Source organism: Boleophthalmus pectinirostris, unplaced genomic scaffold (assembly GCF_026225935.1).
Source record: "Boleophthalmus pectinirostris isolate CB_2022bp ecotype Guang Dong unplaced genomic scaffold, ASM2622593v1 HiC_scaffold_15, whole genome shotgun sequence".
NCBI lineage: Eukaryota > Metazoa > Chordata > Actinopteri > Gobiiformes > Gobiidae > Boleophthalmus > Boleophthalmus pectinirostris.
Window position 1 is genome coordinate 30,820,608 of NW_026571070.1, and position 15,336 is coordinate 30,835,943.

General features: G+C 37.4%; 1 protein-coding gene across 5 annotated transcripts in view; it reads left to right on the forward strand.

The window, feature by feature from the left end:
* The window catches only part of nrp1a (neuropilin 1a), a 218,962-nt gene that overhangs the window by 113,762 nt on the left and 89,864 nt on the right, over positions 1–15,336 (forward strand). For all 5 annotated transcript variants that reach the window (XM_020930709.2, XM_055150807.1, XM_055150804.1 and 2 more), the window contains exon 7: positions 14,108–14,274. In XM_020930709.2, the coding sequence (XP_020786368.1) occupies positions 14,108–14,274 (167 nt within the window). The remainder of the gene's footprint in view (positions 1–14,107; positions 14,275–15,336) is intronic.

A 15,336-nucleotide genomic window follows, 5' to 3' on the forward strand; every position in this document is an offset into this window, starting at 1 on the left:
GAACAAGTTTACCAAACTCTCCATCTCACTCCAAATCTTTAAATCCAGTCAATTCTTCATCCTCGGTGTCACTTCTGAACAACTCCACAACCTCCAGAGGTAAACAGAGCGCCACTTCCTCTTCTGTGTCGCTGTCGTGAGACTCAGCATCAGCTCCAGTTGGAATTATTCTGGCCTTTCTGAATCCCAACAGGATGGTTTTGGTGTCACTGAAGTCCAGGCTTTGTCCATCCATCCAGTGACTTCAGGACAGTTGCATGGTGCATCCTTCCGGTTACCGTGAAGTTGTGTTCTCCATCCCCACTTTCTGCCAGTCCCTCACAAGTATCTTACTGACTCCAAACTTTCTTTCTGCTGCTCAATTACCGTTTTCGACTGAATATTTCACTACTTGCAAAAGGACAGAGGCTCTTTCTGCAGGAGACATGCACAGTAGAGGTGAAGTGACAGTGGTACAGGAAGGAACAGGAGCAGCAGAAATTGGCACACAAGCCTAAAGCCTCTTGCAGCTTCAGTGTGAAAAATGTAATATATATAGTAAGTCGCAGGAAACACCCAAACTATGAAAAAAGTTGGACTTATAGTCTGAAAAATATGGTAATTGGTATTCAGTAGAAATTCCCCGACAAGTCTTATTCACGCAAGACTTTCCTGTTATAGAGAACATTTGGAGAATTTTCCCATTCAAAACAAAGAATATGTTGTTTTGAATTGTTATTTGCATGACAATGATACACATTTTTCATCATTTTGAAACCATGATTTATTAAAACCAGATAATAATTACTATAAATGGAAGGATATTGAATTGAGAAATGCGAGTTGTCATGACAGTACAACAAAACAACGCAGCTCGTCCCCATACGTTTATAATTAAATATTGTAAAATCTGCAAAAACATGCCAAAAATTTACAGTTACACCCCATTTTTCATATGTATGCTTTTCAAAGATGCGTTTACATTTGTATCTTCTTATATCTTAATCTTATCAACATAATCCACCGTCAGTACCAAAACGTTATGGCCCAGGAGGTGGAGGGATTAAGCAGAACCAGAACTCTCAGCGGGGAAGCTTTTGGCAGTCGTGCATGGGGTTCTTCCAGGAGAATAAAAAAGGCCAGAGCGCAGACAGTGAGAAGCAGATGTGCTCCGCGGCCCCGGCCACACTGTTCTGATTATGACAAATTCTCTCTCCTTAAACAAAGAGCAGGACTTATTCAATAAACAACTCCTGCCTTTAGTCCCGAGGGACGAGCCAGAGAATCCACATACTGCAAAAAATGTCTACCGTCGAATGGTTGTTAACTAAAATGTTTCTCTTGATTTGAACGGTTTTGACAGTCTTTTTTACTAGATCTTAAAATTATGATTTGTTTCATGATAAAGTCAAACACAGTAATAAAACACTTTTACAGCTTTTACACCTAATAATCTGAATCTGAAATACAAAATGTAAATACCAGTAAAGTGCACACTGCAAAAATGTCCATGACATAAATTAACACATTTTTCAACTTGATTTTTGATAGTTTTGACAGATTTTTTTTAAAACTAGAACATAAAATGAGCACAGCACAGTACAGTAATAAATAACTTAAACATCTTATACAATAAATACTTTCAACACATTGGCCTGAATCTGAAATTGAAAATATAAGTAGCTTTGACAGTTTTTACTAGACCTTTTTTTTTTTTTTTTTTAATTTGCTTGATTTGTTTCAAGATAAAGTCATTCATAGTAATGAAAAATTTAAACATCTTATACAATAAATTCCTTTAAAACAAGGGTGTCAAACATACGGCTCCGGGGCCGGATTCGGCCCTCCAAGACCTTTAATCTGGCCCTCGGCTGATTTTCTACTAAAATATTTTAATTATATTTTAAAACCTGAGGACAGAATTTGCAATTTTTCGCACACCATTCACAGTCAAAACCTCTGATGTGCCCGCAGACATGCAACTAGAAATAATAGATTTACAGTTACTACCTCTGTGAGCAGGTTTTCTCAGTAATGAACATTAATAAAGCAAAGCTGCGCTCAAAGCTAAAACACACAACACACAAGCACTTGAATGACATTCTGAAGACAGCAGCTACTCAGGACATGGGGCCTGATGTTGATGCACTTGTGCAGGTCAAAAGATGCCAAGTTTCAGGAGCAAAAAGAAAGCAGGAGTAAATTCTATTAAATGCATACAAGTTAATGTTAAAACATTGTGTTGAAATTGCATTTTTCTTAAAGTTTCAGGTTGTTCATAATATTATAATATTTTGTCAAAGAAAGAGTTCATCAATTAAAAAAGATTTCTATAATAGATTTGCGTTTCTATGCACAAATATTTGAATTTATTGCTATTTTTGGGGTACATATGCCATGAGTTTTCTGATCCGGCCCCTTTGGAATCAAAGTAGGTTGGTTATGGCCCCCAGACCAAAATGAGTTTGACACCCATTGCTTTAAAAAATAATATTCTCAATCTGAAACAGACTAAACCTAAAATATTTATGTTGTTGCTTGATTTGTTTCAAGATTTAATAAAAAAAAAAATCATATTCCATTCATTCCAATAATATTTTTTGGTTTACATTTTTATTCTGAAATAGAAATAGAATACAGAAATTAGTTAAAACAACTCACAAGTAAAGTCTTAAGTAAGAAAACTCAAACAATCTAAACTGGTGAAATCAACTCAAATCCATAACGTTCACTCAACCTTTTTAACATATGTATTTGTTAGTTTTTTTCTGGGCCTCCCATAGTTTACGACGACTGTTTTACAAACCCTGGTTCCAGTCAGGCTGCGAAAGGCAACATCCCAGCGTGCCCCCCTCCTCCTCTCCCCGCCGCCCCCTACAGGGTTAACGCTCTGCTACGTCGCCGCGGGCCCTGACCCCCGACCCCATTTTGCAAAAACACCCCAACTAAACATTTCATTACGGAACGCTCACGCTTAGTTGCTGTCATAAATCTGCCCCGATAGATAAGACCACCCCAGATACACATGCACAAAGTCAGGCTTTCTTTGAAAACAAATGAAGACAGATGAAGTTCAGCCAATCTCCTAATCACCTCCCGAAAGGATTAGCCCAAAGGGAAGATCCTAAACGGCCCCACAGTGAGTAATACGCGCTGGTGATGACGGCTGATGTCATATGGGGATAGTTTCCGCAGACTTGCCTTGGGGCTTAAGTCATGTTTCCAGTGACGCTGCAGGCTGCTTTGGCGAACTGTCGAGTGTTTTATAAAGCCACACCAAAGGACAAGTGCTTGACTGATCTTCTGCGTGCAAACTAAAAGAAATAAATATTCAAGCCAAGTCATTAGGACAGTAATTAGAGACGTAACAATAACCAAAATATTGTCAGAAGTCTCAATAATATCGCATACTGTCACAATGTATCAAACTACAAGTGTCTTTATGTAAATTCATTGTTATGGTGCAGCAGTAGCTAAAAAAACAGAGGGAACTACTTAGACCATGATCCTTTGGTGTTGTCAGTGCAGACTTAACATCAATAACACTTTTAAATCTTAATTCTTCATATTACACAGTACTATTATTAACAGTATTAATGTTTTTTAAAGAAGTATAAACAAGCATATTCACAGTTTTGTTTGCCCCCACAAATATCGCAATAAATATCGTACCGTGAGATGCATATCGTGAAAATATTGAATTGCGAGGTTTGTATATACATCCCGAACAGTAATTGTAGTATTTCATTATGTCCATAGACCGGTACTGACTTGAGCTTCTTTCAACGTAAAGATACAGTATGTGACCTTCTGGAGGTGGCAATTCGCCTGCATGATTCCAAAGAAATAGACAGTTAATACTACACTTTGGAATACTCTCCACGGAGATAACTGAATATACTGCAAAAAACTAAATCTAGCCAAGATAAGATGACTTGAAATAAGAAAGTTTTATCATGATTTGAAGAAATTTCACTTTAACTTTCACTTGATCTACCAGTGGAACAAGACTTTTTCTACTTAAAATATGAAAATACATCTTGCTACATTTAAAATAAGAAAAACAACAACTTTTAGTACTTAAAATAAGAAACTAAATCTAATGTTGCTTGAATAACACACTATCTAATCTAATCTAACGTTAATATCTAATATAATATCTAATAAGATCTAATCTAATGTTGCTTGAAAAACACACTTATTCCATTGGTAGATAATTTGACTTGGCAAGTTGAATCTACTCAAATAAAGTCAAATGTTTTTAATTTAAGTCATTTTAATTTAGCTAGATATTGTTTTGTTTTGTTTTTTGCTGTGTAGCCAAAAGGACAACATTTGCATGAAAACCAAGCTCAGGCCAAATAAGAATCTGGTTTGCAAGCCTGCTCACTGTAAAGACGCAGTTGTTTGTTTTGTTTTTCCAATGCAATAAACACAACCAAACTGGAAAAAACATTCTATTTTAGTCTGTTTCTATGACTAAAAAGTTACATACTGTGGCTTTAATTTGTTATATAGCCATAACAGAACAGCGACACCATGATGAAGCCTAAGTATTGAGTTCTTAAAGTAAAATTTTCTTCTTTTTAAAACTTTTTGCCCAGACTTTTTTTTTTTTAACAGAAACAAGTCTTAAAACCACATGACTCATTTGCAAAAACTATAAGCGCTGAAAAAACTGCTCGCTCCTTGTGTGCTGATGCGGTCAGCTTCTGTCGGACTAAACGACACGACTCTTTGGCTCTTTAAGTATTTAAGGTTGGTGATACCTGGTATACACGAACGTCTGGTTTAAATCCTAGCCCCCTAGCCTTGTGGCGGTGAATTACCTCGTGGCGCATAGACCTCGACGTAGATCCATAAATCAAAAACGAGGGCGACAAGGTGACGGCGGCAGAATGAGTTGACGCAGAACTATACTTCACCCTTTACTCCACGAGGCTCCTGACGACGGTAGCAGTAATGCTCCGGCAATCCATCAAGAGGTGCGGCTTCGTTGTTTACCAAAGTTGTACTAAAACATTTTGACAGATTTTTGAGCACCGTGTACCACATAAAATCGGTTCGAGATCAGTAAGCACAACCAGAATTAATACATAAGGCGTACCGAATTATACGAAAATTAAGGGATTTTAAGTGCGCCTTATCTTCCAGAAAATACGTATATAACATTTTCAGGTAATTCATCTTAACATCTTAATTTTTTTCTATCTTAAACTGGCTGAAGGCATCTCAGGTGACACAAAATAGATGAAACTACACATGCAACCACAGTATATTTTTTCATACTTCGTAATCCACTGGAATGAGAAACGTGTCTACAAGTATGTCGTATGAAACCAACCAAGCCCAGCACCAGAAGTTAACGGAAAACACGCTTTTAATCTCATATCTACCATCACGTTACATCACTTATTTCTTCACTTAACTTTCATAACCAATCAACATCATCCCATCGCAAACTTACTCCTTCTTACATCACCGACTGAAGACTCCAAAGGTTCCCTCGCGTTCTTCCTGACCATCTTAAATCATTCATAATCCCCTTATGCATAATACACCGCCGATTTTCACACTGCTAACGGTGCGCTGCTAGTTTAAAGCCGCCGTTGAAAGAGCGCCTTGTCTTTTGTTTCTTGCCCCGTTTCTCCTCACTCCTCTCCCGTACAATCGAAGCCCTCACACATCCACATACCACCCTCGCTATCTCCCTCCACCATCGGCTCGGCTTCGGTCGGTAGCCCACATGATCCGATAGATAGGCTACTTAGCGGCTAACAAGTGCGTCTTTGTCTCATTTAAGTGTAGTGTAAATGATTTTGGTTTTAGCACAAGAAATTGACCAGATAAGAAGTTTTTACAAGCGTGTTTCTAAGTGTGATATATGGGGGACCCGCAGAACGTCAAGAATCCCTAAGAATGAATGTTCTTTGAAGAAATGTGGTGTAATCTGTGGTGTTTTTGTTTTCGAGGTGTAACTTTTCTGATGGGGGATTTGCCATCTGCTTGCCACCTTGGGGTTTCTTTAGTTTCCCTAAAATTTTCCTCAGTATGGCAGTAAATGTAAAATGCTTTGTGAATTGTTTGTCTCTGTGGAGGTGCGATACAATGGATAATTCCAAGATAAGCAGTTATTATATCTCCATGAAGACAAGCAGGGCAGACCTTCCGGCAGAAAAAGTTACCTAGTCCATATTTAAAGGATTTAAAGGGCCCATATTACGCTACTTTCTGGTATAATATTGTTTCCTCATCTAAAACATACCCAGAGTTGTGTTTTGTTTCTGTTTTGAGTTCTTTTCTCAAACAGAAAATACTTTGTTCAATCTTGTGATGTCATGTAATACAGGAAGTGCTCCACTGTGTTTTGTAAAGTCCAGACATCTTCAGTAGAATCAATTAGATGAGTTCAGTCACAGGTCTCAGTTCTGGTCTGGTCCCGGTGCCAGTCCTGGTCTCATTTCCGGTCTGGTCCCAGTCTGGTCCCAATCTCAGTCCTGATGACCCGACAGTTTATGCGGGTGCACCTCCAGGCCCGTCCCAACACTCAGTTTTAGTTCAGTCCCAGTTTAGTCCTAGTTTAGACTTGGTTTAGACCAGGTTTAGTCTTGGTTTAATCTTGTTTTAGTCCTCTTTTTGTCCTGGTTCAGTCCGGGTTCAGTCCGTATGTGCCGCAAAAGTTTGGCATTGCAGTTTAAGTCACGGAAACAGGAAATGGCCATCCGTTTTTTGTTTTGTTTTTTGTTTTTGTTTTTTTCATTATTCATTTAAAAACGAAATATAGAAAACTGAAAAAAAGCAAATCATTCTTCTTTTTTTTTTTCCCTTTTGGTTTTGGAGTAAAATAATGCCTTTTTAAAAATATTATTATTATTATTATTATTATTTATTTATTTATTTTATTTATTTTTATTTTTTTGGTTTTATTTAGAAAAACGAATGAATGATACATTGATTTCAGCCCTCAAATTGCCAATCTCTATTGAACTGAAAGATTAAAAGGTAGCTGTTAACTTGTAAACTTTATGACATCACAAGGTGGAACAGAGCATTTTGTACTTGCATGCTGGATGTAACAGACTAATAATAAAGGCTTACTCAAACATGTCCCAACTAAACAAATCCAGGTCTGTTTTTGAGGAGGTAACAGCACCTTTAAAACAAAACAATATTTGCAATGACAATATACAATGACAGATATGATAACAAATAACTCGAAATATTAGTATAACTCTTGAAATTCAATATTAGAATGTAATGGATAACTAAGGATCAGCTTCACTAGTGGCCACCAAACAGCTCACCTGGGCCTCGGCGAAGCTCGGAGCGTCCCTGCCGAGTGGGAGAGGTGCGAGACGGTTATGTCAGCAGACTAACATGGAGGATCTGGAGATGACGGTGGACATATGCGGGGAGACAATGCCGAAAACGCAGCCAGTGACGGGAGCGTTGGCTGAGAGGCAGATGGAGCGGCCATCTGGGGAGCTCACAACTTGTAGCTACATTGCAGTTTTATTTTTGTTCTGTGTCCTCCGTCTGTTTGCCATATTCAGGTACAGGGAGGTTGAAACAGTAGTTAGAAATGGGTTTTGATTTGTACTTTTTTGTCAGATATTATGCACAAAGAAATACAACAATGTGTGGAACTTAAAGAGAAGGTATTTTACTTTCTATGGGGTATTAATTGTTAACAGATAACATATTTATATCACCATGTTACGTTTTATTGTTTAGAAAATGCTAGATTCAGCAAAAATAACGTATTTATACATTTCAGTTTCATTTTTGACACTCTGGTCAGGGTAACATTTTTATACAGCGCGCTCAAAGCTTTACATCAAGTAACCACAGACACGAGGGGCAAGGTGGGTTGTGAAGTGTCTTGCCAAAGGACACAACAACAGGATTCATCTGTGGGAGCTGGAATCGCTCAACCAGTGATGTTTACGTTTATGTCGAGAGCAGGATTCGGATCGCCAACGTTCGGTGGACAAATGCTTTTCTGAAACCTCTCCTCTTTTTGCTCTCCGTGCTAAGTTACTCCTCCTTCATAGCACTATCGCAACACCACTGCACATCGCATCAGGTTTGTGAAGTTGCAGGTTTGCTTTTGATGAGGAAACATAATAACTAGGGGTGTGCAAAAATATCAAAATATGGTTATATCGTATCGTTTAATGTGACGATACTGTATCGATATTGTGGACTGCTGTGTATATATATCGCCATGAGTATTTTTTGGTATGTTTTACTAGATAGACAGATAGATAGATAAGTCTTTTACTGAGCCACAAAAGGGGAAATTCAGAGTACTAAATATTTTTGTTACAGTGATACAGTTTTGTTGCTTGTTCAGAGGAAGGAAACTTTTTATTCGACACATTTGACATTTTCAAAGTTTTGATGATTAAAATGTTTGTGTTTCATATGAACTTTGCACAAGAAGTGGTTTAACAAAGACTTTTAGTATCACAGCCATGATTTAGCCTTTATTTTTTATTGAATCGTATCATTTCGGCAACTTCTTAAAATTCGATTTTGCATTACACCACAATAAACATTTGCTAGGTCTTGCTAAGTTGGCCATTTATAAATAGGGATGTAACAATATCCAAATCTCACGGTGCGATATTAACACAATATGCATCTCACGGTACAATATTTATTGCGATATTTTGTAGATAGGACACTTTTTTGCTTTTAAAATACCTTGACAAGCTTTTGGTGTGAATTATTACCATCATAATCCCAAGAATTCAAGTCAATGCGCTGAAATGAATCATGGGATATGTAGTTCTCTATGTTTATAAGCTGTTGCTACTATAAAACCTGCATTCAAGCAAATGAACTTGTAATTCGATATATTGTGACAGCCCACGATATTATTGTGAGACTTTTGACGATACGATATCACGATATTTTGGTTATTGTTACATCCCTATTTATAAATCAACAAAATCATGGAGAATAATCATAATGCATGTTCGTTTACTAATACATTGGTTTCAAAACTAGTGGCTCAACAGACTTTAATACAGACTTACAAGAAACACCTTTTTTAATTATGAATGACTAGGCCAATGAAAAAAAAAATTAAAAATCTATGAGCCTAAATATCACTTTTCAAGCTAGCTGGCTAATTAACCATTCATCATTCCAATTTCAATTAGAATTTTGTAATATTAGCACCTTCTATATATGCATAGTTTTCATTAGTTATGCAAGAATGTAATTAACTAGTGACATAGCGTTTTAATAATTACCCATAGCCAATCTGAAAATGGCCCCTGGCTGTCTATCAGGACATATTTGAGACTGCCTAATTAGCCAGTGCTAGCTAAAAGTCAGTTACGGGCAATGAGTGACAATGTACCTCACTCGCTAAATTCTTCTAACAAATTAAAACTTATACGAATTTTGGATACATTTTGGGGTTATATTTCTTGTCGAGTTCATCTGCACTTTTAGTAACTTTCAGATTCCAGAGCGTGAATTTTGCCATCACGGTAATGCGAACGACAACTAGCATGCTAATTATGCACTTCTTGGATTTTGGACAGTAAAAAACGTCATTTGTAGTTAGATTATGGAAAAACAATATTATCACAATTATTTTGGCCAATATTGAAATTGTGATTATTCAAATGGTTATTTTTTTAGTTACACAGTGCATTTATTCAGCATTTCTCTCTAAAAAACACTTTTTTATTGATCATTTACGCAAAACGTTCAATCTGAAAATAAATATAGTTTACAAATATGAACCTTAGAGCAGTTTTGCGATGTATAAAACATAAAATTAATAAAATATACTTAACATAACATGAAATAAAGCATAGAAAAACATAATTGTATCCAAAATAAACTATATATCCAGCTGTTCTACAATCTCTGTACTTAAAAAATTATAAATTTTATATTTAAAAAATAATAAATATACTTGTTTATATAAAAAAAAAATCCAAAAATAAATTTTGTTAAGCTTTTATCATTTCAATTCAGTTATATGAAATTGGAGATCATTTGACATACAAAATTTGATTAATCAAAATTTGATTAATTGCACAGTCCTAACACAGCTGACTTAATTGCACTGTGCACTGTGTAACTGTAAGGAGATGTTATTTGTTTGTCCAGAATGTTCCACAGTAGGGCGTTAAACATATATCTCTTGCATTTGTTTAATTACAAGTGTTTTATAGCTCAAAACACCTTGTAAAAAATATGAATTCTTACCATGTGCAGGCTTGCTTCTCCATAGATCTGACCATTATCTTCTATTGTCTTCATTGTGATTACCAAATTTATTCCCATAGTGTCGAATAATCAAGGAAAAAAAACTTTAATATCTCCATGGAAACAAGCAGGCGTGAACCTTCCAACAGAAAAGTTACACAGTCATCATCTTTATCATCTTTATTCCGGACTCATGGTCCATTTTTAAAACAGACGAGGACAGAGACATTACAAAACAACAAACATTTATGTTTTTAAAAGACAATCATACCAGTGTCTCCACATACTGGACTGAATCTTATATTTGTGAGTGACATTATTTCATTGCCATTTGTTCAGTCTGCAGATAAAACTGTACATTAAAATTCTTAGTACAACTTGCAGTAACAAACATCTCAGTTGCACTCGTCAAAACTATTGGCTTTTTTGTAATGAATCCAGAGGTGGGCTGTGTACAACGGTGTACATATGAATATATGAATATGATTTGCCTGAGCATAGAATGTCCTACACTGTCTATACTTATATTCATAATTTGCCATGTCCGCAGTGATGATGTGCCCAAGATATTTCATTTTTGTTGTACCAGACACCACATTTGACAGGCAAAAGTCGGGACACCTCATCTGTTTATCTTCTTTGGTCCTACAGATCATGACCACAAGCTGAACAGATGTTGAGTAGCTGCTGGAGACCTGCAGTGCTTGGACTAAAATCAGCCAAGTCATCTGCATACATTAATGATTCACAACAAGATTTCCAGCCACACAACCAGTTTGACATGTTTTAAGCTCACATTTGTTGACAGTGAACATTTAAGAGCTGCTTTTACAACATTTCTCTACTGGGGCAAGACACGTTTTGCCCAAATACATAGAAAAAAGCAATTGGGTACAGGGCCTTCAACTACTCCAAATATTTAGTAATACTAGCTTGGACAAGAGCGTCACATTCACTTTAAGTTTTGGAGTTGAAGTTATTGCTTTGCGGTCAGTGGTTTCCTGTTACTCCTTGTATCCGAAAACTGCCCCTAACCACTTGCGCCATCTGCAGAAACAATAACCCATAATCAATAAACACAAATGTGCCTTTTCACACACGCGTATCCCTCCACCCCTGCCCTCCGCTCCAGGTCACGTCGTCTTTTCCAAACCCCTCTCCGGTCGCGTCTGTAGCGGTGTCGCTGCGTCTGACCTCCGGGGGGGTCACCGGGTCGCACTCCCCCCCCCCCCGACCCAGTTTGCTCCCCACGGCTGTAGAGGTCGGCTGGGGAGGCCTTGTGACGACTGCCCCGTGTCAACGCAAACAACGGCGGCTACAGCTCCTCTCTGGTGGTATTCCCATTGAGAAAGATATATAGCTTCAAAAGTAGATACTAAAACGTAGCAAAAGTCCCCCCAGAGACCAAGAGAGGGGAGGAACCACCATGTGTGAAAAAGATACAATTGTTATTGTGTGTCAAGATACTATATTTTAAAGACTATAAGGGGCACCGGACTATAAGGCGCAATATCAGTAATGTTGAATTCTCTTGTCTTTTTTCATACATAAGGTGCACCGGATTATAAGGCGCATTAAGTGAAACAAACCATCGACACTTGAGACTGATCCTTAGCCCAGGCGTCCACAATCCATTGGCAGACCTTGATGTAATTTGCCCGGTGTTGTCTCCCTGTCTTGGTGAATGTGTTTTATGATTGTGAATGTGGAGGGATCATTTAAGTTTGTTTTTTTATTTCCCACGAGTTCGACTCATTATTACTCATTGAGTAATAATGCGTTTAATGCAACTTTGCGCACATTTGTTTGTTTTATAGAAACAAAACTTAAAACCACATGGTTATTTTTTCACAAATTATAAGCTCTGAAAAGACAGTTCGCACCTTGTGCGCTGATGTGGTTCAGCTTCTGTCAGACTCCGCAAGGGTCCTGACTACAGTAGCTGGAATGCTCCAACAATCCATCAAGCAGTGTGGTTTCGTAGCTTAGCAGCCCTGTTTTTTTCCTGGTTCAGTCCCAGTTTAGTCCTAGTTCAGTCCTGGTTTAGTCCTGGATTCATCCTGGTTTAGTCCTAGTTTAGTTCTGGTTTAGTCCTGGTTTAATCTTGGTTTAGTTCTGATTCATTCCTGGTTTAGTCCTGGTTTAATCCTAGTTTAGTCCTGGTTCAGTCCTGGTTCAGACTAGGATTCATATTTATTTCATACAATCCTTTTGTTTTATTGACACATTTAAAAAATTTATACATTTTCTAAAACTAAGTATTTGTATTGGCCATATTATAGTATAGACTCAATGTCATGACATATTTCAGCCACTAGGGGGAGCAGTGCCATCCCTGACCCCCCACAAACTCCACCTATGATTAGCAAGCACAAACACACTTTAAGTTCGATTAAAGTCTAAACAGAGCAGAGCCTCCAGTTAGCGTCATACCCCAGGGAATGTTGATGATATCAGCTGTGTATCAGTATCAATACAGATTTCGATTTCAAAATCACAGTACATTTCTGGTACTTTTCTGTCCTGTGAATGCAATTTTTTTTTGTATCGGTACCCGCTCAGTTTCGATACTAGTGTTAATAACAATTAGTTTCTGATTTTCGATACATGTGACAACTCCACTTGTTACTTTATTAAATTTTGAATGGTATTTTTAGCGATAAAAACGTAACTGAATAAATATTAGACACATTTAAAGCCAGACGGTGGAATGTTCCAGACAAACCAATAACATCTCCAAGCAGACAACCCTTCAAAACTAGATCCTAAAACGTACCAAAAGCTCCCCCGGGGACCTAGAGTCACCATGTGCGAAATAGATAAACTTCCCATGGGGACTTGAACGCAACACAGCAGTCAGTGTGGAGAAAAAAAGAAAAGAACTAGTAGCACGGAAAGAGTGTTAGCGCTTAATATAGATGTGAACTCTTCAATGTTTGATGAAGACATTTGGAAGACTTAATGCAGAACAGTGGCAGGAAAAGTGGGGAAATAGAAAAGTGAAGTGAAGCGTGGCGTATGCGCTGAGTGCTGTCGTGTGGTGTCCTCGTCTCCAGAGAATCTTCCAGAAGACACAGGAGGACCATTTCCGCGCATTGAGGAAATCTGTTTTGCAAAATCGACTTTTACGAGCTGTCAACCATGTTATAATGTTGTCAATATAGATGCATTAGCCGGGATTACGTTTTGTTTCATTCAAGCATGTTTAAGTAATGTGGTTGGAGGTCGACAAACAGTTTCTTTCAGTTCTTTATCCTTGGGTTTCAAAATGATAAAAATTAGGTTTGTTGCACAGTTTAAAGTCTAAAACAGTTTAAAACAAAAAAAAGCACTGAAGGAAGTTTTAAGTTCTCCTCAATGTTCATACACCTTCTACGGACTTCGATGGATTCTAACAATTTTATCGCTCGTTCCTTTGGTTTTATGTCGTTGATTAACATTGCTGCTCATGCAATTTTTCAATATTGTTCACTCCCTAATGTTTCCAGCAGAGGGCAGCAGATGTCATATCCTAGCATTCTCTCTCCAGCCAAGAAACAAAGGCAAAAATTAAACACTTTTACATAATATTTTAAGCTATAAAGAAAAAGTACAGAGCAAAGGTGTTCTGGTATCAAAATTTCAAACCCAATTTTGATTCTAAAGTTGGATAAAAAATGTATTTCTAATGTGATTTTACGCTAGTTCAGAAAAAGATCTACCCCTTTGTAAATCGATTCAAGAAAAGCTGATTTTGTGATTTATTTTCCTCATCATATTGTTCAAATTAGTCTCTAGTTCCGATACTAGTCATTGAATCAGTTAGTGTCTAGGTGCTGATGCTTTGACAACCCAAACCTGTTGTCATCTAATTAAACTCAACTTTCTCCTCTCTCTTCTCTGATCTTTCTAGACTTCAACTGCAGCGATCCTTTGGGGATGGAATCGGGAGAGATCACGTCGGACCAGATCATCGCCTCGTCCGAGTACAACCCCAACTGGTCCCCTGAGCGCTCCCGACTCAAGTACTACGAGAACGCATGGACTCCGGCCGAAGACTCCAACAAAGAATGGATCCAGGTAAGACACTTTATAAGATTTATAAACTTGAATGGACACTAGAGAGAAGTTTGTTGAAAGCAAAGAAAGATGATTGTACAAAAGAGTAAAACTTCTGCCGGTGAAGTGATGAAAAGACTGAGGAGGCTGATGATTCTGCTGTTGCGGTGGAGATGGAGCAGGCTAACCAGATGAAAGAATAGGAGTGTAACAATATCCAAGTCTCATGATACGATATCGTCAAGGTATGAATGTCACGGTACGATATTTATTGCGATATCGTAGGAAACTTGCGATTTGGTGCAGATACTCATGATTAGGGATGTAACAATATCCAAATCTCTCAGTATGATATTTTCATGACATACGTTTCACATTGCGATATTTTGTGAAGGCTTACAAACAAAACTGTTACTATCCAACCTTTTCTTCTGTCTTGACAAGACTTAATCCAAAGAACTAAGACTTAAAAGTGCTTAGAACTGTTATTTCTTCTTGTAGTCTGCACTGAAATGGAGCAAAGGATATTTATGTAGTCTTTTTTAAGCTACTGCTCTACCTTAACTTAATTAAAGCTAAGAAATTTGTAATTTGATATATTGTGATGGTCGATGATATTATTGTGAGAACTCTGACGACACGATATCACGATATTTTGGTTATTGTTACATCCCTACGAAAGAGTGCATTTATATCAACTCATTTAGGGAATAAAATGTCATGCAGTCACTAAGATACCAAAAAATACTCTTGGCGATATGTTGACACAGCAGCCCGTGATAACGATACTGTCTCATGAGATTTAGTTTTGCGATATATCGGTATTTTTAAATAATTTTTACACTAATTAAAAGAGGCTTTGTAAGTATGAACCACAAAACCAAAGCACTGTCCTATATCCCCAGATAAACTCCACTAAACTTGGAATTTGAATTGAAATTACTAAAAAATTCTTGATGTTACTGAAGTCGTGGTAATATAGGAAGTGCTCCACTCTGTTTTTAAACTGCATATCCTTTTATTTCAACCATTTGCATAATTTCAGCCCTGGGATTGCCGATCTCTACTGAACAAAAGTTAAAA